This window comes from Hemibagrus wyckioides, linkage group LG13 (assembly GCF_019097595.1).
Source record: "Hemibagrus wyckioides isolate EC202008001 linkage group LG13, SWU_Hwy_1.0, whole genome shotgun sequence".
In the NCBI taxonomy this organism is placed as follows: domain Eukaryota; kingdom Metazoa; phylum Chordata; class Actinopteri; order Siluriformes; family Bagridae; genus Hemibagrus; species Hemibagrus wyckioides.
Genome location: NC_080722.1, coordinates 1,439,596 through 1,465,769, shown reverse-complemented (window position 1 = coordinate 1,465,769; position 26,174 = coordinate 1,439,596). Strand labels below are relative to the sequence as shown.

At 43.6% G+C, this 26,174-nt stretch overlaps 1 protein-coding gene across 1 annotated transcript; it reads left to right on the top strand.

The window, feature by feature from the left end:
* Window positions 1-600: 600 nt before the first annotated feature.
* On the top strand, window positions 601-25,141 carry LOC131363602 (serine/threonine/tyrosine-interacting-like protein 2). Its single transcript, XM_058406311.1, has 6 exons — window positions 601-917; window positions 1,068-1,285; window positions 1,387-1,585; window positions 6,148-6,330; window positions 7,321-7,544; window positions 24,691-25,141. The coding sequence occupies exons 1-6, from the start codon at window positions 775-777 to the stop codon at window positions 24,933-24,935; spliced, it is 1,212 nt and encodes a 403-aa protein (XP_058262294.1). The 5' UTR covers window positions 601-774; the 3' UTR covers window positions 24,936-25,141.
* The last annotated feature ends 1,033 nt before the right edge of the window (window positions 25,142-26,174 follow it).

Here is a 26,174-nt window from a genome sequence, read left to right as displayed (position 1 = left end):
AGCCAATAGGAACATAGGATAGATCAGCAGAGCCAATAGAAACACAGCAACAAACAGCAGAACCAATAGGAACATGGCACCAAACAGCAGAGCTAATAGGAACAAAGGATACATCAGCAGAGCCAATAGGAAATCAGTCACTCTGACATTTACTCCTCCCCCTTTAATCAAAACTTCTCCATCTGTGTTTTTCCCTCCTGACCTTAGACACGCCTTCTGTTTTATTTTGCCCCTCCCATTTTGAGCACAACCCTACCCACTCTGAGTGTTTCATTTTCTCCAGCACTGTTAGTTTTTCCAATCACACATGAGCCCCGCCCCCTGGGTATTCATGTGGTCATAACCTGCTCTGTGTCACAGAAGGGGTAGGGCCACCAGGTGCTACTGCGGAATGGTGCGTTTTGGAAAGCAAAATGTTTAAAGCTGACATTTGTGAGATGAGGTCGGGTGCTGTGATGTCATTTCCTTTATTTTTTACATTTTAAAGCTCTTACATCTGATCCTCCTGCTCTCTGTTTGGCTCCTCCCACTTTCCCTTCACGGTGTCTGAACAACTAGCTGAGCTTGAGGTTTAAATATATCTCACTGACAGAAACAAGCTCGAAATAGTGTCAGTTCAACACACACACACACACACACACACACTACTGGTCACCAGCTAGTTGGGAATGAGTGAGGGGTAAAAGCGTGTCTCCTGACAATAACTGGTCACACATATAATTAAATAGTCTAGTGGACAAAGCTTTGACCAATCAACTTCTGCAATTCTGCATAATGGATAGAGGAGCAGAGGAAGAAGAATTGGACTCTGGGTATGAGACTCCGCCCACTTGCATCTTACTGGACCTCCTGTTGAAAAGCCGCCACCCTTCAGGCCCATTTAACGAAGTCTGGCCAAACATCATCATCTCTGACGCGTAGGTACAAAGCACTTTCTAAACAAAAAAAAGACATGAACGATGAGGCTAATGTTGCTAACAAATACCATAGATACTAATGGCTACCAGTTTAGCACGGCGCACAAAATCTGCATGCATAAATCATAGAGTGTATTGTGTTTGTGTCAGACGAACTGCCACGGATCTGTCGCTGTTGAAGACCCTGAGAGTGACTCATGTAGTGAACGCTGCTCATGGCCCCGCCCACATTGACACAGGCTCCGCCTTTTACTCACACGCCCACATCCAGTACCTCGGTGTAGAGGCTCCAGACAGCAGAGACTTTGAGCTGTCGGTTTTCTTCCACACTACAGCCGACTTCATCCACACGGCTCTGACACGGGACTGTAAGAACACTGAGAGTGATAAATTCTCTTCACTACATGATGAAGATTTACTGAAGTTAAAAAAATCATCTCTGAGTCTGAAATGTCTGTGTGATCTTCAGCAGGTAAAGTGTTGGTGCACTGTGCTCGGGGAGTTAGCCGCTCGGCTACGCTTGTGTTAGCATACCTCATGATCTACGAGCGGCTCACGGTTGCCGAGGCGATCGAAGCTGTGCGAGTTCACCGGAACATTCTGCCTAATGTTGGATTTCTGGATCAGCTACGAGAACTGGATACTAGACTCACTGCAGAGGACAAGGCGTAAAGACAAGCTTATAAGACAGACATAATGAGCTCATAAGACTAATATGACAAGTTCATAAGACAGACATAACAAGCTCATAAGACTAATATGACAAGTTCATAAGACAAACATAATGAGCCCATAAAACAGACATAACACATTCATAAGACAGATGACATAAGCTGATAAGACAGACATAACAAGCTCATAAGACTAATATGACAAGCTCATAAGACAGACATAACCTCATAAGATGTATATGAACATGCACAGTGAGTTCTCGCTTGCACTGCAGTAAGCCATTTAAAGGACAGACATAACACAATCATGTAACAGACATAACCTCTCATAGAGAAGACATAAGGATCTCCTAATAATACTTCTATGAAAGCTATAATCTTCTAACAGAAAGGAACATCTTTATAGAACAGACATAACCTGCTCATAGGAAATGTGTCACCTGTACAGACCTGCACCATCACACTCTCACTTCTTCTCCTACAAATGATGTTCATCATCTCCAGATGTGGCCTCCAGCACCGTGAGACTGTCTGGAAAACAGCTTTTCCTCTGATGTACATGATTGATTTGTCCATAAAATGATGGTGAAGGGGGTGAAGGAACATCTCAGAAACCATGTCCACCTCATCCTGAAGAGTCAGAGAAGGTGAAGAACTTTAATTTACAAGTCCATGAAACTGCTCAGAACGTTTGAACCCCTCAACATCAAACCCGGGGTCTTGGGTCGAATTCTCTGCTCTAATTGGTCAGAACATGTTCCATAACAGCAGCTTCACAAATCGCAGGATGATATTAACGCACTCGTCTTAATATGTTATCGTTTCTATAGTAACAGCAGGGTCACACCCTAGTAATAAACAGATTTTTAAAAAAGCAAGAAAAATTGTGGATTTCATATTTATATAATTTATTTGTTGTATCTGGAAGAAGTCTCCAGTGTCAATTTAATTCAATTTTATTTGTATAGAGCTTTTAACAATGGACATTGTCTCAAAGCAGCTTTACAGAATATTTAAAAAAAAATATAAAACAAATATTTCAAGGTTTAATATTGGACTTATTTAAGTTACGTTGTCTTTATTTGTCACATATACATTACAGCACAGTGAAATTCTTTCTTCACATATCCCATCTTTGGGGTTGGGGTCAGAGCGCAGGGTCAGTTATGATACAGCGCCCCTGGAGCAGGGGAATTTGGGGTCAGTGCACAGGGTCAGCCATGATACAGCGCCCCTGGAGCAGGGGAATTTGGGGTCAGTGCACAGGGTCAGCCATGATACAGCGCCCCTGGAGCAGGGGAATTTGGGGTCAGTGCACAGGGTCAGCCATGATACAGCGCCCCTGGAGCAGGGGAATTTGGGGTCAGTGCACAGGGTCAGCCATGATACAGCGCCCCTGGAGCAGAGAGAGTTAAGGGCCTTGTTCAATGGCCCAAGGGTGGTAGCTTGGCGGTGCTGGGGCTCAAATCCTGATCTTCTGGTCAACGACCCAGAGTCTTAACCCCTTGAGCCACCACCGCCCCTCATTAATATTCATATTTATCCCTAATGTGTCAGTGCTTTCTGTCACTTAGAAATTCTCCATGTTCAGGACTCCAGAACACTTTGAGACATGCTGTTATAGAAAAATAATCACCTTTAATGTGACTCCTGACCTCTGGTCCAGGAGGAACGTTGTTTCACTTCACTGTGTACTGCATCAGCTATATATTGTTGAAGTGACAATAAAGCTTCTTTGACTCTTTTGACATCCCTCCTCAGTCACACAGTGTAATGGAGAGACTTTAATTCCCTTTCTTTCCTGTTATCTTTCATTTCATCAGAACACTCCTCTCTCTTCATTCTAAGTGCTTTGCTTCAGATCCATCATCTCTTCAACACCCTCTTCTTGTTTTTCTTCAGTGAGTGCAGGCTATGTTCATTATTTCTGTGTGAAAACATTTCAGTTCTTGAAATTCCTGATGAACGATAATGAATTCCAGCTTTGAAATAAAGTTTGCAATAAAACTATTCACAATAAAAATATGTGTATTTATGGGCATTTGTTGTTCAGAGAAATCTTCAAGAGGGTGAAAACTTTCACCTATGCTCTTAAATACTCTGCATACTGCATCCAGTGTATCAATCAAACCTTATCTAAAATACACTATATTGCCGAAAGTATTGGGACACCCTCCATCATTGAATTCAGGTGTTGTTTTTCAGGGGTTGGGCTCGGCCCCTTAGTTCCAGTGAAAGGAACTCTTAATGCTTCAGCTTCATACCAAGACATTTTGGACAATTTCATGCTCTTTGTGGGAACAGTTTGGGGATGACCCCTTCCTGTTCCAACATGACTGCACACCAGTGACCAAAGCAAGGTCCATAAAGACATGGATGAGTGAGTTTGGTGTGGAGGATCAGTGCAGATACTGCAAGCCAGGCCAAAAGTTTTGGGATGTACACTACCAGTCAAAAGTTTGGACACACCTTTTAATTCAATGTTTTTTGTTTAGGGATTTATTTTCTACATTCTAGAACAATCCTGGAGATTTCAAAACTATGAAATAACACACATGGACTTCAGTAATCCATATGTAATGACAACAAACAACAGTCAGTTGTTATTTTAAGACACGAAGGTCAGGTGTTCTGGAATAGTTCTTGCAAGAACAGTATTGTCAAGTGCATTTGCAAAACCCATCAAGCACCATGATGAAACTGGCTCACATGAAGACCATCCCAGTAAAGCAAGACCAAAACTGACCTCTGCTGCAGAGGAGAAGTTCATTTAGAGTCACCAGCCTCAGAAATCACCAATTAACAGCACCTCAGATTAGAGGCGTTATGAAGGCTTTACAGAGCATCAGTAGCAGACATATCTCAATATCAACTGTTCAAAGGACATTATTGTGGATTTCGGCCGCCTTCAGCATTGTTTTACAATGTAGAGAGAAATAAACATCAGGAAAGACCATGGGATTAGAAGGTGTGTCCAAACTTTTGACTGGTAGTGTACATGAATGTAATATGGAGTTGTCCCGCCCTTTGCAGCTATAACAGCTTCAACTCTTCTGGGAAGGCTTTCCACAAGGTTTAGGAGTGTGTTTATGGGAATTTTTGACCGTTCCTTTAGAAGCACATTTGTGAGGTCAGGCACTGATGTTGGACGAGAAGGTCTGGCTCTCAGTCTCCACTCTAATTCATCCCAAAGGTGTTCTATGGGGTTGAGGTCAGGACTCAAGTTCCTCCACACCAAACTCACTCATCCATGTCTTTATGGACCTTGCTTTGGTCACTGGTGTGCAGTCATGTTGGAACAGGAAGGGGTCATCCCCAAACTGTTCCCACAAAGAGCATGAAATTGTCCAAAATGTCTTGGTATGAAGCTGAAGCATTAAGAGTTCCTTTCACTGGAACTAAGGGGCCGAGTCCAACCCCTGAAAAACAACACCTGAATTCAATGATGGAGGGGTGTCCCAATACTTTTGGCAAAATAGTGTATATTCTACTCATATTAATGTGAAAACAGTGTGTGTGTGTGTGTGTGTGAGAGAGAGAGAGAGAGACAGAGAGAGAGAGAGAGAGAGAGAAAGAGAGAGAGAGGGAGTCAGGGTAAGAAGTGTGTAAGAGTTCTATAAATAATCTGAACCTGACTCCATTCCCAGACTAAAGCAGTTAACCCCATGATAAATCCACGCTCACATACTCTCACACACACACACACACACACACACACACACCCACCCCTTATTGTCTACAGCTTTAAGCAGTGCGCAGAGACAAGGTGAAAGCTTCCAGAGAAATCGGTGGTAAGTTCTGGCATGTTCAGTGCTCTACATTACAAAGCTATCTTAAACACACCTCACCTCCGTGACACGAGCCTCAGCTCATAACTCTACACTTTACTCACTTTCTCACTAATATCTCACAGAAATGTTCTGTACACGCCTGTCTGTGGTTTAATGATTCTTCCAGCTGTTCTGCTTTACTCATATCACTAAGACTCTTATTATGGAGTGTTTAACAGTTTTATACAATTCACATCCTGATACACAGTCATCTGATGTGTAGAATATTATTATTATGATGATGATTATTATTATTATTAGCATGAAAGCAATTGAGAGCTGTTTCACGATACATTGTAATTCACACCAGTTTAATTTAGACTGACAGGTACACAGGCCACACCCCCTTCATTAGGAATGACAGGCACACTGGCCACACCTCTTTTATTAGGATTAACAGGTAACCAGGCCACACCTCTTTAATTAGGATTGACAGGTACATAGGCCATGCCCCCTTTATTAGGATTGACAGTTACACAGGCCACACCTCCTTTATTAGGATTGACAGGTACACAGGCCATGCCCCTTTATTAGGATTGATAGGTAGACAGGCCACACCTCTTTTATTAGGATTGACAGACATATAGACCACACCTCCTTTATTAGGACTGACAGACATATAGGCCACACCCCTTTCATTAGGATTGACAGGTAAACACCCCATTTTAACTAAAGACAAACAAATGTACAGGTCATGTCCCCCTCACTGAAGTGTGTAATGTTTATCAGATGTAATCCCGAGGACAAGATGGCATCTAACAGATCAGAGATTGGCCTGAAGGCAGATGTTCCTGAGGATGAACGAGAATACGTGACGCCCAGTAACTATGAGCTGGAGAAGCTGCTATCACGCAGCACTGTAGCATACACACACGTCAACGAAGTCTGGCCCAACATCTTCATAGGAGATGAGTGAGTACACCAGACATCTTTCACCCAGATATATAAAGGAGCATGGCTCCAGCAGCTGGTGTGTTTATCACAAGAACCATGTGTATCCTTTAACTGGAGATGTGGACAGTGTGGTCATTAGAGAGTTCTGGCCAGTTTTCTTGGCCAAAATGTGTCTATTGTCATTTAGCTGCAGGTCTACCAATGGTCTTCTCTGAGCAAAATATGGATATCATTCTTCTCCAAACAGAAGCCCTTCTTCAACAGATGTTTTGGTCAGAATATGGACACTGATATCTTTTTCTTGGCCAGAATGTGGCCCTGGTTGTCCTTGAAGAAGAAGAGCTCCTTGAATAAGTCTTCTGTTGGTTTAGGTATAGCTCAAAAAGCTCATTCATGAAGACAAAATGTAGATCTAATTGTGTCTTGCCTCCTAAGTATATATCTACCAGAAGGTTCGTTAAGGCCAGAATGTGGACATTGCTGTCTAGAAGAAGTCTTATCATTATCACCACACACATTACAGCACAGTGGAATTCTTTTCTTCGTATATCCCAGAGCCTAACCACTTCAGCTACCACTGCCCATCTATGAAGACGGACATGTCCTTATAGACGGACAGTGGTGGCTCGAGTGGTTAGGGTCTGGGTTGTTGATCGGTCCTTTTCTATTTACCAGAAACTGGTCATCACTGTCTCTGATGTCAATGTTCTACCACAGATCTGCATTCATCTATTATATTTATATATTTTCTCTATAGTCTCCCTTTCCTGAATGTTTAGCTAATTCTATTTTCCGTTTTGTCCAGTGTTTGTCCCTCGTCTTCTAGATGAAGCTCTTCTGAAATGTGGATCTTTAGAAGATGAGATCTTTCGTAGAATTGGATCGACCAATCAGCTTCTCTGTTTAAAATGTTGACACTGGTGTCCCATGTCCATCAAGCATTCACGGCTGTCCTCAAGGACAAATGTTAACCGTGTGTGTGTGTGTGTGTGTGTGTGTGTGAGACAGGCAGACAGCCCGGAATCGTTACAGCTTAGAGAAACTGGGAGTGACCCACGTTCTGAATGCTGCAGAGGGTGAGAGGAACAGTGTGTGTACAGGAGCTGGTTACTATAGCGACATGGACACAGAGTATTATGGGATAGAGGCAGAAGACATTCCTTCATTCAACCTCAGTGTGCACTTCTTCCCTGTGGCTGAGTATATGAGACACGTCCTGAGTAACACACAGAGTAGGGAGCTTCACACTATACACACACTACACTACACAAACACACTACACTACACAAACACACTACACACACTACACTACACAAACACACTACACTACACAAACTACACAAACACACTACACTACACAAACACACTACACTACACAAACACACTACACTACACAAACTACACAAACACACTACACTACACAAACACACTACACACACTACACTACACAAACACACTACACTACACAAACTACACAAACACACTACACTACACAAACACACTACACTACACAAACACACTACACACACTACACAAACACACTACACTACACAAACACACTACACACACTACACTACACAAACACACTACACTACACAAACTACACAAACACACTACACTACACAAACACACTACACTACACAAACACACTACACACACTACACTACACAAACACACTACACTACACAAACACACTACACTACACAAACACTATACACACACTACACTACACAAACACACTACACTACACAAACACACTACACACACTACACTACACAAACACACTACACTACACAAACACACTACACTACACAAACACACTACACACACTACACTACACAAACACACTACACTACACAAACACACTACACACACTACACAAACACACTACACTACACAAACTACACAAACACACTACACTACACAAACACACTACACTACACAAACACACTACACACACTACACTACACAAACACACTACACACACTACACTACACAAACACACTACACTACACAAACACACTACACACACTACACAAACACACTATACACACACTAGACTACATACAAACACTCTACACACACTACACACAAAACACACTACACACACACTGCTCACACTGCTCACACTACACTACACACAAAACACACTACACACACACTGTTCACGCTACACTAGACACAAAACACACTACACACACACTGCTCACACTGCTCACACTACACTACACACAAAACACACTACACACACACTGCTTACACTACACACAAAACACACTACACAAACACACTACACACACACTACACACACACTACACACACTACAGCACACAAAAACACACTACACACACAAACTGCTCACAAACACTGCACACAAAACACACTACACAAACACACTACACACACACTACGCACACACTACACACACTACAGCACACAAAAACACACTACACATACACTGCTCACACTACACTATACAAAAACACACTACACACACACTGCTCACACTACACTATACAAAAACACACTACACACACACTGCTCACACTACAATACACACAAAACACACTACACACACTGCTCACACTACACTACACTACACACAAAACACACTACACACACACACTGCTCACACTACACTATACAAAAACACACTACACACACACTGCTCACACTACAATACACACAAAACACACTACACACACTGCTCACACTACACTACACTACACACAAAACACACTACACACACACACTGCTCACACTACACTACACAAAAACACACTACACACACACTGCTCACACTACACTACACACAAAACACACTACACACACTGCTCACACTACACTACACTACACACAAAACACACTACACACACACACTGCTCACACTACACTACACTACACACAAAACACACTACACACAAAACACACTACACACACACACTGCTCACACTACACTACACACAAAACACACTACACACACACACTGCTCACAGTACACTACACACAAAACACACTACACACACACTGCTCATACTACACTACACACAAAACACACTACACACACACACTGCTCACACTACACTACACACAAAACACACTACACACACACACTGCTCACACTACACTACACTACACACAAAACACACTACACACACACACTGCTCACACTACACTACACACAAAACACACTACACACACACACTGCTCACACTACACTACACACAAAACACACTACACACACACACTGCTCACACTACACTACACACAAAACACACTACACACACACTGCTTACACTACACTACACACAAAACACACTACACACACACACTGCTTACACTACACTACACACAAAACACACTACACACACACACTGCTCACACTACACTACACACAAAACACACTACACACACACACTGCTCACACTACACTACACACAAAACACACTACACACACACACTGCTCACACTACACTACACACAAAACACACTACACACACACACTGCTCACACTACACTACACACAAAACACACTACACACACACACTGCTTACACTACACTACACACAAAACACACTACACACACAAACTGCTCACAAACACTGCACACAAAACACACTACACAAACACACTACACACACACTACACACACACACTGATACACACTACACTACACACAAAACACACTACACACACACACTGCTCACACTACACTACACACAAAACACACTACACACACACACTGCTCACACTACACTACACACAAAACACACTACACACACTGCTCACACTACACTACACTACACTACACTACACACTACACACACACACTGCTCACACTACACTACACACAAAACACACTACACACACACACTGCTCACACTACACTACACACAAAACACACTACACACACACACTGCTCACACTACACTACACACAAAACACACTACACACACACTGCTCATACTACACTACACACAAAACACACTACACACACACACTGCTCACACTACACTACACACAAAACACACTACACAAACACACTACACACACACTACACACACTACAGCACACAAAAACACACTACACACACAAACTGCTCACAAACACTGCACACAAAACACACTACACACACAAACTGCTCACAAACACTGCACACAAAACACACTACACAAACACACTACACACACACTACACACACACTACACACACTACAGCACACAAAAACACACTACACATACACTGCTCACACTACACTACACAAAAACACACTACACACACACTGCTCACACTACACTACACACAAAACACACTACACACACACACTGCTCACACTACACTACACACAAAACACACTACACACACACACTGCTCACACTACACTACACACAAAACACACTACACACACACACTGCTCACACTACACTACACACAAAACACACTACACACACACACTGCTTACACTACACTACACACAAAACACACTACACACACACACTGCTCACACTACACTACACACAAAACACACTACACACACTGCTCACACTACACTACACACAAAACACACTACACACACACACTGCTTACACTACACTACACACAAAACACACTACACACACACACTGCTCACACTACACTACACACAAAACACACTACACACACTGCTCACACTACACTACACTACACACAAAACACACTACACACACACACTGCTCACACTACACTACACTACACACAAAACATACTACACACACACACTGCTCACACTACACTACACACAAAACACACTACACACACACACTGCTCACACTACACTACACACAAAACACACTACACACACACTGCTCACACTACACTACACACAAAACACACTACACACACACACTGCTCACACTACACTACACACAAAACACACTACACACACACACTGCTCACACTACACTACACTACACACAAAACACACTACACACACACACTGCTCACACTACACTACACACAAAACACACTACACACACACACTGCTCACACTACACTACACACAAAACACACTACACACACACACTGCTCACACTACACTACACACAAAACACACTACACACACACTGCTCACACTACACTACACACAAAACACACTACACACACACACTGCTCACACTACACTACACACAAAACACACTACACACACACTGCTTACACTACACTACACACAAAACACACTACACACACACACTGCTCACACTACACTACACACAAAACACACTACACACACACTGCTCACACTACACTACACACAAAACACACTACACACACACACTGCTCACACTACACTACACACAAAACACACTACACACACACTGCTTACACTACACTACACACAAAACACACTACACACACACTGCTCACACTACACTACACACAAAACACACTACACACACACTGCTCACACTACACTACACACAAAACACACTACACACACACACTGCTCATACTACACTACACACAAAACACACTACACACACACTGCTCACACTACACTACACACAAAACACACTACACACACACTGCTTACACTACACTACACTACACACAAAACACACTACACACACACTGCTCACACTACACTACACACAAAACACACTACACACACACACTGCTCACACTACACTACACACAAAACACACTACACACACACACTGCTCACACTACACACACACACTGCTCACACTACACTACACACAAAACACACTACACACACACACTGCTCACACTACACTACACACAAAACACACTACACACACACACTGCTCACACTACACTACACACAAAACACACTACACACACACACTGCTTACACTACACTACACACAAAACACACTACACACACACACTGCTCACACTACACTACACACAAAACACACTACACACACTGCTCACACTACACTACACTACACACAAAACACACTACACACACACACTGCTCACACTACACTACACACAAAACACACTACACACACACACTGCTCACACTACACTACACACAAAACACACTACACACACACACTGCTCACACTACACTACACTACACACAAAACATACTACACACACACACTGCTCACACTACACTACACACAAAACACACTACACACACACACTGCTCACACTACACTACACACAAAACACACTACACACACACTGCTCACACTACACTACACACAAAACACACTACACACACACACTGCTCACACTACACTACACACAAAACACACTACACACACACACTGCTCACACTACACTACACTACACACAAAACACACTACACACACACTGCTCACACTACACTACACACAAAACACACTACACACACACACTGCTCACACTACACTACACACAAAACACACTACACACACACACTGCTCACACTACACTACACACAAAACACACTACACACACACTGCTCACACTACACTACACACAAAACACACTACACACACACACTGCTCACACTACACTACACACAAAACACACTACACACACACTGCTTACACTACACTACACACAAAACACACTACACACACACACTGCTCACACTACACTACACTACACACAAAACACACTACACACACACACTGCTCACACTACACTACACACAAAACACACTACACACACACACTGCTCACACTACACTACACACAAAACACACTACACACACACTGCTTACACTACACTACACACAAAACACACTACACACACACACTGCTCACACTACACTACACACAAAACACACTACACACACACTGCTTACACTACACTACACACAAAACACACTACACACACACACTGCTCATACTACACTACACACAAAACACACTACACACACACACTGCTCACACTACACTACACTACACACAAAACACACTACACACACACACTGCTCACACTACACTACACACAAAACACACTACACACACACACTGCTCACACTACACTACACTACACACAAAACACACTACACACACACTGCTCACACTACACTACACACAAAACACACTACACACACACACTGCTCATACTACACTACACTACACACAAAACACACTACACACACACTGCTCACACTACACTACACACAAAACACACTACACACACACTGCTCACACTACACTACACACAAAACACACTACACACACACACTGCTCACACTACACTACACACAAAACACACTACACACACACTGCTCACACTACACTACACACAAAACACACTACACACACACTGCTTACACTACACTACACACTACACACACTACACACACACACTGCTCACACTACACTACACTACACACAAAACACACTACACACACACACTGCTCACACTACACTACACACAAAACACACTACACACACACTGCTTACACTACACTACACACAAAACACACTACACACACACACTGCTCACACTACACTACACTACACACAAAACACACTACACACACACACTGCTCACACTACACACAAAACACACTACACACACACTACTCACACTACACAAACTACACACAAAACACACTACACACACTGCTCACACTACACTACACTACACACAAAACACACTACACACACACACTGCTTACACTACACTACACACAAAACACACTACACACACACACTGCTCACACTACACTACACACAAAACACACTACACACACTGCTCACACTACACTACACTACACACAAAACACACTACACACACACACTGCTCACACTACACTACACTACACACAAAACATACTACACACACACACTGCTCACACTACACAAACTACACACAAAACACACTACACACACTGCTCACACTACACTACACTACACACAAAACACACTACACACACACACTGCTCACACTACACTACACACAAAACACACTACACACACACACTGCTCACACTACACTACACTACACACAAAACACACTACACACACACACTGCTCACACTACACTACACACAAAACACACTACACACACACACTGCTCACACTACACACAAAACACACTACACACACACACTGCTCACACACACTGCTCACACTACACTACACTACACACAAAACACACTACACACACACACTGCTCACACTACACTACACACAAAACACACTACACACACACACTGCTCACACTACACACAAAACACACTACACACACACTACTCACACTACACTACACACAAAACACACTACACACACACACTGCTTACACTACACTACACACAAAACACACTACACACACACACTGCTCACACTACACTACACTACACACAAAACACACTACACACACACACTGCTCACACTACACTACACTACACACAAAACACACTACACACACACACTGCTTACACTACACTACACACAAAACACACTACACACACACTGCTCATACTACACTACACTACACACAAAACACACTACACACACACACTGCTCACACTACACTACACACAAAACACACTACACACACACTGCTTACACTACACTACACACAAAACACACTACACACACACACACTGCTCACACTACACTACACACAAAACACACTACACACACACTGCTTACACTACACTACACACAAAACACACTACACACAAAACACACTACACACACACTGCTTACACTACACTACACACAAAACACACTACACACACTGCTCATACTACACTACACACAAAACACACTACACACACACACTGCTCATACTACACTACACACAAAACACACTACACACACACTGCTTACACTACACTACACACAAAACACACTACACACACACACACTGCTCAGACTACACTACACACAAAACACACTACACACACACTGCTTACACTACACTACACACAAAACACACTACACACAAAACACACTACACACACACTGCTTACACTACACTACACACAAAACACACTACACACACTGCTCACACTACACTACACACAAAACACACTACACACACACACTGCTCATACTACACTACACACAAAACACACTACACACACACTGCTCACACTACACTACACTACACACAAAACACACTACACACACACACTGCTCACACTACACTACACACAAAACACACTACACACACACTGCTTACACTACACTACACACAAAACACACTACACACACACACTGCTCATACTACACTACACTACACACAAAACACACTACACACACACACTGCTCATACTACACTACACACAAAACACACTACACACACACTGCTCACACTACACTACACTACACACAAAACACACTACACACACACACTGCTCATACTACACTACACACAAAACACACTACACACACACTGCTCACACTACACTACACACAAAACACACTACACACACACTGCTCACACTACACTACACACAAAACACACTACACACACACACTGCTCACACTACACTACACACAAAACACACTACACACACACACTGCTCACACTACACTACACACAAAACACACTACACACACACACTGCTCACACTACACTACACACAAAACACACTACACACACACACTGCTCATACTACACTACACTACACACAAAACACACTACACACACACACTGCTCACACTACACTACACACAAAACACACTACACACACACTGCTTACACTACACTACACTACACACAAAACACACTACACACACACACTGCTCACACTACACTACACACAAAACACACTACACACACACACTGCTCACACTACACTACACACAAAACACACTACACACACACACTGCTCACACTACACTACACACAAAACACACTACACACACACACTGCTCACACTACACTACACACAAAACACACTACACACACACACTGCTCACACTACACTACACACAAAACACACTACACACACACTGCTTACACTACACTACACACAAAACACACTACACACACACTGCTCACACTACACTACACTACACACAAAACACACTACACACACACACTGCTCACACTACACTACACACAAAACACACTACACACACACTGCTTACACTACACTACACACAAAACACACTACACACACACTGCTCACACTACACTACACACAAAACACACTACACACACACTGCTTACACTACACTACACACAAAACACACTACACACACACTGCTCATACTACACTACACTACACACAAAACACACTACACACACACACTGCTCACACTACACTACACACAAAACACACTACACACACTGCTCATACTACACTACACTACACACAAAACACACTACACACACACTGCTCACACTACACTACACACAAAACACACTACACACACACTGCTTACACTACACTACACACAAAACACACTACACACACACACTGCTCACACTACACACACACTGCTCACACTACACTACACACAAAACACACTACACACACACTGCTCACACTACACTACACACAAAACACACTACACACACACTGCTCACACTACACTACACACAAAACACACTACACACACACACACTGCTCACACTACACTACACTACACACAAAACACACTACACACACACACTGCTCACACTACACACACACACTGCTCACACTACACTACACTACACACAAAACACACTACACACACACACTGCTCACACTACACTACACTACACACAAAACACACTACACACACACACTGCTCACACTACACTACACTACACACAAAACACACTACACACACACTGCTCACACTACACTACACACAAAACACACACACACTGCTCATACTACACTACACTACACACAAAACACACTACACACACACTGCTCACACTACACTACACACAAAACACACTACACACACACTGCTCACACTACACTACACACAAAACACACTACACACACACACTGCTCACACTACACTACACACAAAACACACTACACACACACTGCTCACACTACACTACACACAAAACACACTACACACACACTGCTTACACTACACTACACACTACACACACTACACACACACACTGCTCACACTACACTACACTACACACAAAACACACTACACACACACACTGCTAACACTACACTACACACAAAACACACTACACACACACACTGCTCACACTACACTACACACAAAACACACTACACACACACACTGCTCACACTACACTACACTACACACAAAACACACTACACACACACACTGCTCACACTACACTACACACAAAACACACTACACACACACACTGCTCACACTACACTACACTACACACAAAACACACTACACACACACACTGCTCACACTACACTACACACAAAACACACTACACACACACACTGCTCACACTACACACAAAACACACTACACACACACACTGCTCACACACACTGCTCACACTACACTACACTACACACAAAACACACTACACACACACACTGCTCACACTACACTACACACAAAACACACTACACACACACACTGCTCACACTACACACAAAACACACTACACACACACTACTCACACTACACAAACTACACACAAAACACACTACACACACTGCTTACACTACACTACACACAAAACACACTACACACACACACTGCTCACACTACACTACACTACACACAAAACACACTACACACACACACTGCTTACACTACACTACACACAAAACACACTACACACACACTGCTCACACTACACTACACTACACACAAAACACACTACACACACACACTGCTCACACTACACTACACACAAAACACACTACACACACACTGCTTACACTACACTACACACAAAACACACTACACACACACACACTGCTCAGACTACACTACACACAAAACACACTACACACACACTGCTTACACTACACTACACACAAAACACACTACACACAAAACACACTACACACACACTGCTTACACTACACTACACACAAAACACACTACACACACTGCTCATACTACACTACACACAAAACACACTACACACACACACTGCTCATACTACACTACACACAAAACACACTACACACACACTGCTTACACTACACTACACACAAAACACACTACACACACACACACTGCTCAGACTACACTACACACAAAACACACTACACACACACTGCTTACACTACACTACACACAAAACACACTACACACAAAACACACTACACACACACTGCTTACACTACACTACACACAAAACACACTACACACACTGCTCACACTACACTACACACAAAACACACTACACACACACACTGCTCATACTACACTACACACAAAACACACTACACACACACTGCTCACACTACACTACACTACACACAAAACACACTACACACACACACTGCTCACACTACACTACACACAAAACACACTACACACACACACTGCTCACACTACACTACACACAAAACACACTACACACACACACTGCTCATACTACACTACACTACACACAAAACACACTACACACACACACTGCTCATACTACACTACACACAAAACACACTACACACACACTGCTCACACTACACTACACTACACACAAAACACACTACACACACACACTGCTCATACTACACTACACACAAAACACACTACACACACACTGCTCACACTACACTACACTACACACAAAACACACTACACACACACTGCTCACACTACACTACACACAAAACACACTACACACACACACTGCTCATACTACACTACACACAAAACACACTACACACACACACTGCTCACACTACACTACACACAAAACACACTACACACACACACTGCTCATACTACACTACACTACACACAAAACACACTACACACACACACTGCTCACACTACACTACACACAAAACACACTACACACACACTGCTCACACTACACTACACTACACACAAAACACACTACACACACACACTGCTCACACTACACTACACACAAAACACACTACACACACACACTGCTCACACTACACTACACACAAAACACACTACACACACACACTGCTCACACTACACTACACACAAAACACACTACACACACACACTGCTCACACTACACTACACACAAAACACACTACACACACACTGCTTACACTACACTACACTACACACAAAACACACTACACACACACACTGCTCACACTACACTACACACAAAACACACTACACACACACACTGCTCACACTACACTACACACAAAACACACTACACACACACTGCTTACACTACACTACACACAAAACACACTACACACACTGCTTACACTACACTACACACAAAACACACTACACACACACACTGCTCACACTACACTACACACAAAACACACTACACACACACACTGCTCACACTACACTACACACAAAACACACTACACACACACACTGCTCACACTACACTACACACAAAACACACTACACACACACACTGCTCACACTACACTACACACAAAACACACTACACACACACACTGCTCACACTACACTACACACAAAACACACTACACACACACTGCTTACACTACACTACACACAAAACACACTACACACACACACTGCTCACACTACACTACACACAAAACACACTACACACACACTGCTTACACTACACTACACACAAAACACACTACACACACTGCTCATACTACACTACACTACACACAAAACACACTACACACACACACTGCTCATACTACACTACACACAAAACACACTACACACACACTGCTTACACTACAGTACACACAAAACACACTACACACACTGCTCATACTACACTACACTACACACAAAACACACTACACACACACACTGCTCATACTACACTACACTACACACAAAACACACTACACACACACACACTGCTCACACTACACTACACACAAAACACACTACACACACACTGCTTACACTACACTACACTACACACAAAACACACTACACACACACTGCTCACACTACACTACACACAAAACACACTACACACACACACTGCTCACACTACACTACACTACACACAAAACACACTACACACACACACTGCTCACACTACACTACACTACACACTGCTCACACTACACACACACACTGCTCACACTACACACACACACTGCTCACACTACACTACACACAAAACACACTACACACACACACTGCTCATACTACACTACACTACACACAAAACACACTACACACACACACACTGCTCACACTACACTACACACAAAACACACTACACACACACTGCTTACACTACACTACACTACACACAAAACACACTACACACACACTGCTCACACTACACTACACACAAAACACACTACACACACACACTGCTCACACTACACTACACTACACACAAAACACACTACACACACACACTGCTCACACTACACTACACTACACACAAAACACACTACACACACACACTGCTCACACTACACACACACACTGCTCACACTACACTACACACAAAACACACTACACACACACACTGCTCATACTACACTACACTACACACAAAACACACTACACACACACACTGCTCACACTACACTACACTACACACAAAACACACTACACACACTGCTCATACTACACTACACTACACACAAAACACACTACACACACACACTGCTCATACTACACTACACTACACACAAAACACACTACACACACACACTGCTCACACTACACTACACACAAAACACACTACACACACACTGCTTACACTACACTACACTACACACAAAACACACTACACACACACTGCTCACACTACACTACACACAAAACACACTACACACACACACTGCTCACACTACACTACACTACACACAAAACACACTACACACACACACTGCTCACACTACACACACACACTGCTCACACTACACTACACACAAAACACACTACACACACACACTGCTCATACTACACTACACTACACACAAAACACACTACACACACACACTGCTCACACTACACTACACTATACACAAAACACACTACACACACACTGCTCACACTACACTACACTACACACAAAACACACTACACACACACTGCTCACACTACACACACACTGCTCACACTACACTACACACAAAACACACTACACACACACTGCTTACACTACACTACACACAAAACACACTACACACACACACTGCTCACACTACACTACACTACACACAAAACACACTACACACACACACTGCTCACACTACACTACACACAAAACACACTACACACACACACTGCTCACACTACACTACACTACACACAAAACACACTACACACACACACTGCTCACACTACACTACACACAAAACACACTGCTCACACTACACTACACACAAAACACACTACACACACACACTGCTCACACTACACTACACAAACTACACACAAAACACACTACACACACACACTGCTCACACTACACTACACTACACACAAAACACACTACACACACACACTGCTCACACTACACTACACACAAAACACACTACACACACACACTGCTCACACTACACTACACTACACACAAAACACACTACACACACACACTGCTCACACTACACTACACTACACACAAAACACACTACACACACACACTTCTCACACTACACTACACACAAAACACACTACACACACACACTGCTCACACTACACTACACACAAAACACACTACACACACACACTGCTCACACACACTGCTCACACTACACACACACACTGCTCACACTACACTACACACAAAACACACTACACACACACTGCTCACACTACACTACACACACACTGCTCACACTACACTACACACAAAACACACTACACACACACTGCTCACACTACACTACACACAAAACACACTACACACACACACTGCTCACACACACTGCTCACACTACACTACACACACACTACTCACACTACACAAACTACACACAAAACACACTACACACACACACTGCTCACACTACACTACACACAAAACACACTACACACACACACTGCTCACACACACTGCTCACACTACACTACACACACACTACTCACACTACACAAACTACACACAAACACTACACAAAAACACTTTACACACACTGCTCACACTACACTACACACAAAACACACACTACACACAAACTGCTCACACTAAACTACACACAAAACACACTACACACACAAACTGATCACACTAAACACACACACACTACACACACACTACACAAACTGCTCACACTACACAACACACTACACACACTATACTCTCACTACTTCAACTATACTCACTCTACTTACACTACCCCCCCCCACACTATACCCTCACCCTACACACACACTACTGAAGCTATTTACATTATACTCACCCCACACACACACTACTCACACTACACTCACTATACACACATTTAACTCACACTACACTCACTATACACACACCTAACTCACACTACACACACGCTACTCACACTACACTCACTATACTCACACCTAACTCACACTACACTCACCCCACACACACGCTACTCACACTACACTCACTATACACACACGCTACTGACACTACACTCACTATACACACACCTAACTCACACTACACTCACCATACACACACGCTACTCACACTACACTCACTATACACACACCTAACTCACACTACACTCACTATACACACACCTAACTCACACTACACTCACTATACACACACCTAACTCACACTACACTCACTATACACACACGCTACTCACACTACACTCACTATACACACACCTAACTCACACTACACTCACTATACACACACGCTACTCACACTACACTCACTATACACACACCTAACTCACACTACACTCACTATACACACATTTAACTCACACTACACTCACTATACACACACCTAACTCACACTACACTCACTATACACACACCTAACTCACACTACACTCACCATACACACACGCTACTCACACTACACTCACTATACACACATTTAACTCACACTACACTCACTATACACACACCTAACTCACACTACACTCACTATACACACACCTAACTCACACTACACTCACTATACACACACCTAACTCACACTACACTCACTATACACACACCTAACTCACACTACACTCACCATACACACACGCTACTCACACTACACTCACTATACACACATTTAACTCACACTACACTCACCATACACACACGCTACTCACACTACACTCACTATACACACATTTAACTCACACTACACTCACTATACACACACGCTACTCACACTACACTCACCCCACACTCACTCTACTCACACTACACTCACCCCACACTCACTCTACTCACACTACACTCACCCCACACTCACTCTACTCACACTACACTCACCCCACACTCACTCTACTCACACTACACTCACCCCACACTCACTCTACTCACACTACACTCACCCCACACTCACTCTACTCACACTACACTCACCCCACACTCACTCTACTCACACTACACTCACCCCACACTCACTCTACTCACACTACACTCACCATACACACATTTAACTCACACTACACTCACTATACACACACCTAACTCACACTACACTCACCATACACACACGCTACTCACACTACACTCACCCCTACTCACACTACACTCACCCCACACTCACACTACACTCACCCCACACTCACTCTACTCACACTACACTCACCCCACACTCACTCTACTCACACTACACTCACCCCACACTCACTCTACTCACACTACACTCACCCCACACTCACTCTACTCACACTACACTCACCCCACACTCACTCTACTCACACTACACTCACCCCACACTCACTCTACTCACACTACACTCACCCCACACTCACTCTACTCACACTACACTCACCCCACACTCACTCTACTCACACTACACTCACCCCACACTCACTCTACTCACACTACACTCACCATACACACACTTAACTCACACTACACACACTCTACTCACCCTACACACAATCTACTGACACTATACTCCCACTATATTCACCCAACACACACTATGCTCACACTACTCACCTTCTACTCACTCTACTCACACTCTACTCACCCTATGCGCACTACACTCACTCTACTCACACTACACAGCTTCTACACACAATCTACTCACACTATACTCACCCTACGCACACTACACTCATTTTACACTCACGCTTCATTTACTTACAGTGTTCTGTGTGTAATACACACTCCCTGTTTACCTGTTCTTTTCTCACCTGTATACTATAGTTAACCCATCTCATTCTAGCCCTGCTCACTACTCTATTGGTTCCTTCCTGCGTTTCAGACAAGCTGCTAGTTCACTGTGTAATGGGACGCAGCCGCTCGGCCACGCTGGTCCTCGCCTACCTGATGATCGAGGAGAAGATGACGCTGGTGGACGCCATCGAGCAGGTGAAGCGCCACAGACAGATCATCCCTAACCGGGGCTTCCTGAAGCAGCTGAGAGACCTCGACACTTTCCTTCTGGAGCAGAGGCGTGAACACACACACACTCAGACTGCAGACACTACTGAGAGGACTGATCAATAATGCCACCAAGTTACACAAACCCGGTCGGATGTGTGTGTGTATTTAATCAATATTTATATTAATCAGTTACTGACATTACTACTAGTTAACTAGTTAATGTTACATGTCTGTGCTAGAACCTACACCAAGCTTATTCAGTTATTTATTATAATTGTTTAAAAAAATGTTGTTTCATTACAATATAAAAATTAAAACTATTATTACATCTTTACACTGTGTAATAAATAAATCTGTTTATATTTATATGTTCTATTACCAATTATTTTTCAATTATTGATTAGACTAGACTAGACTTAGAGCGGTTCAAATCCCCTCATGAATAACAAAAGAACAAGGATCATTACGTCGCCTGGACTGGCGTTACTGGAGTCCCACCCTGGAGCCAGGCTTGGGGCTGGGGCACGCAGACGAGCGCCTGGTGGCCGAGTCATCACCTATGGGACTTGGCCTGGTACAGCCAACAGAGTTTGCTGGGCTCTGGAACCCAACTCCTTGAGAGAGGTTGGACCCTCTACTACTCGGGAGTGCCTCATGGTGAGAGGCGGCGGGCTGGGGTGAGCTTGCTTATAGCCCCCCAACTCAGCCGCCATGTGTTGGAGTTTTCCCCGATAAATGAGAGGGTTGTTTCCCTGCACCTTTGGGTTGGGGATAGGTGTCCCACTGTTGTTTCGGCTTATGGGCCGAACAGAAGTGTGGAGTACCCGACCTTCTTTGAGACCCTGCGAGTGCTGGAAGGTGCCAAGGTGCCCCAGACTCCATAATTGTACTGGGGTACTTTAACGCCCATGTGGGCAACAACAGTGTTACCTGGAGGGGCGTGATTGGGAGGACCCTACACACACTATGCCCGCCCTACACTGACCCTACACACACTATGCCCGCCCTACACTGACCCTACACACACTATGCCCGCCCTACACTGACCCTACACACACTATGCCCGCCCTACACTGACCCTACACACACTATGCCCGCCCTACACTGACCCTACACACACTATGCCCGCCCTACACTGACCCTACACACACTATGCCCGCCCTACACTGACCCTACACACACTATGCCCGCCCTACACTGACCCTACACACACTATGCCCGCCCTACACTGACCCTACACACACTATGCCCGCCCTACACTGACACTACACACACTATGCCCGCCCTACACTGACCCTACACACACTATGCCCGCCCTACACTGACCCTACACACACTATGCCCGCCCTACACTGACACTAC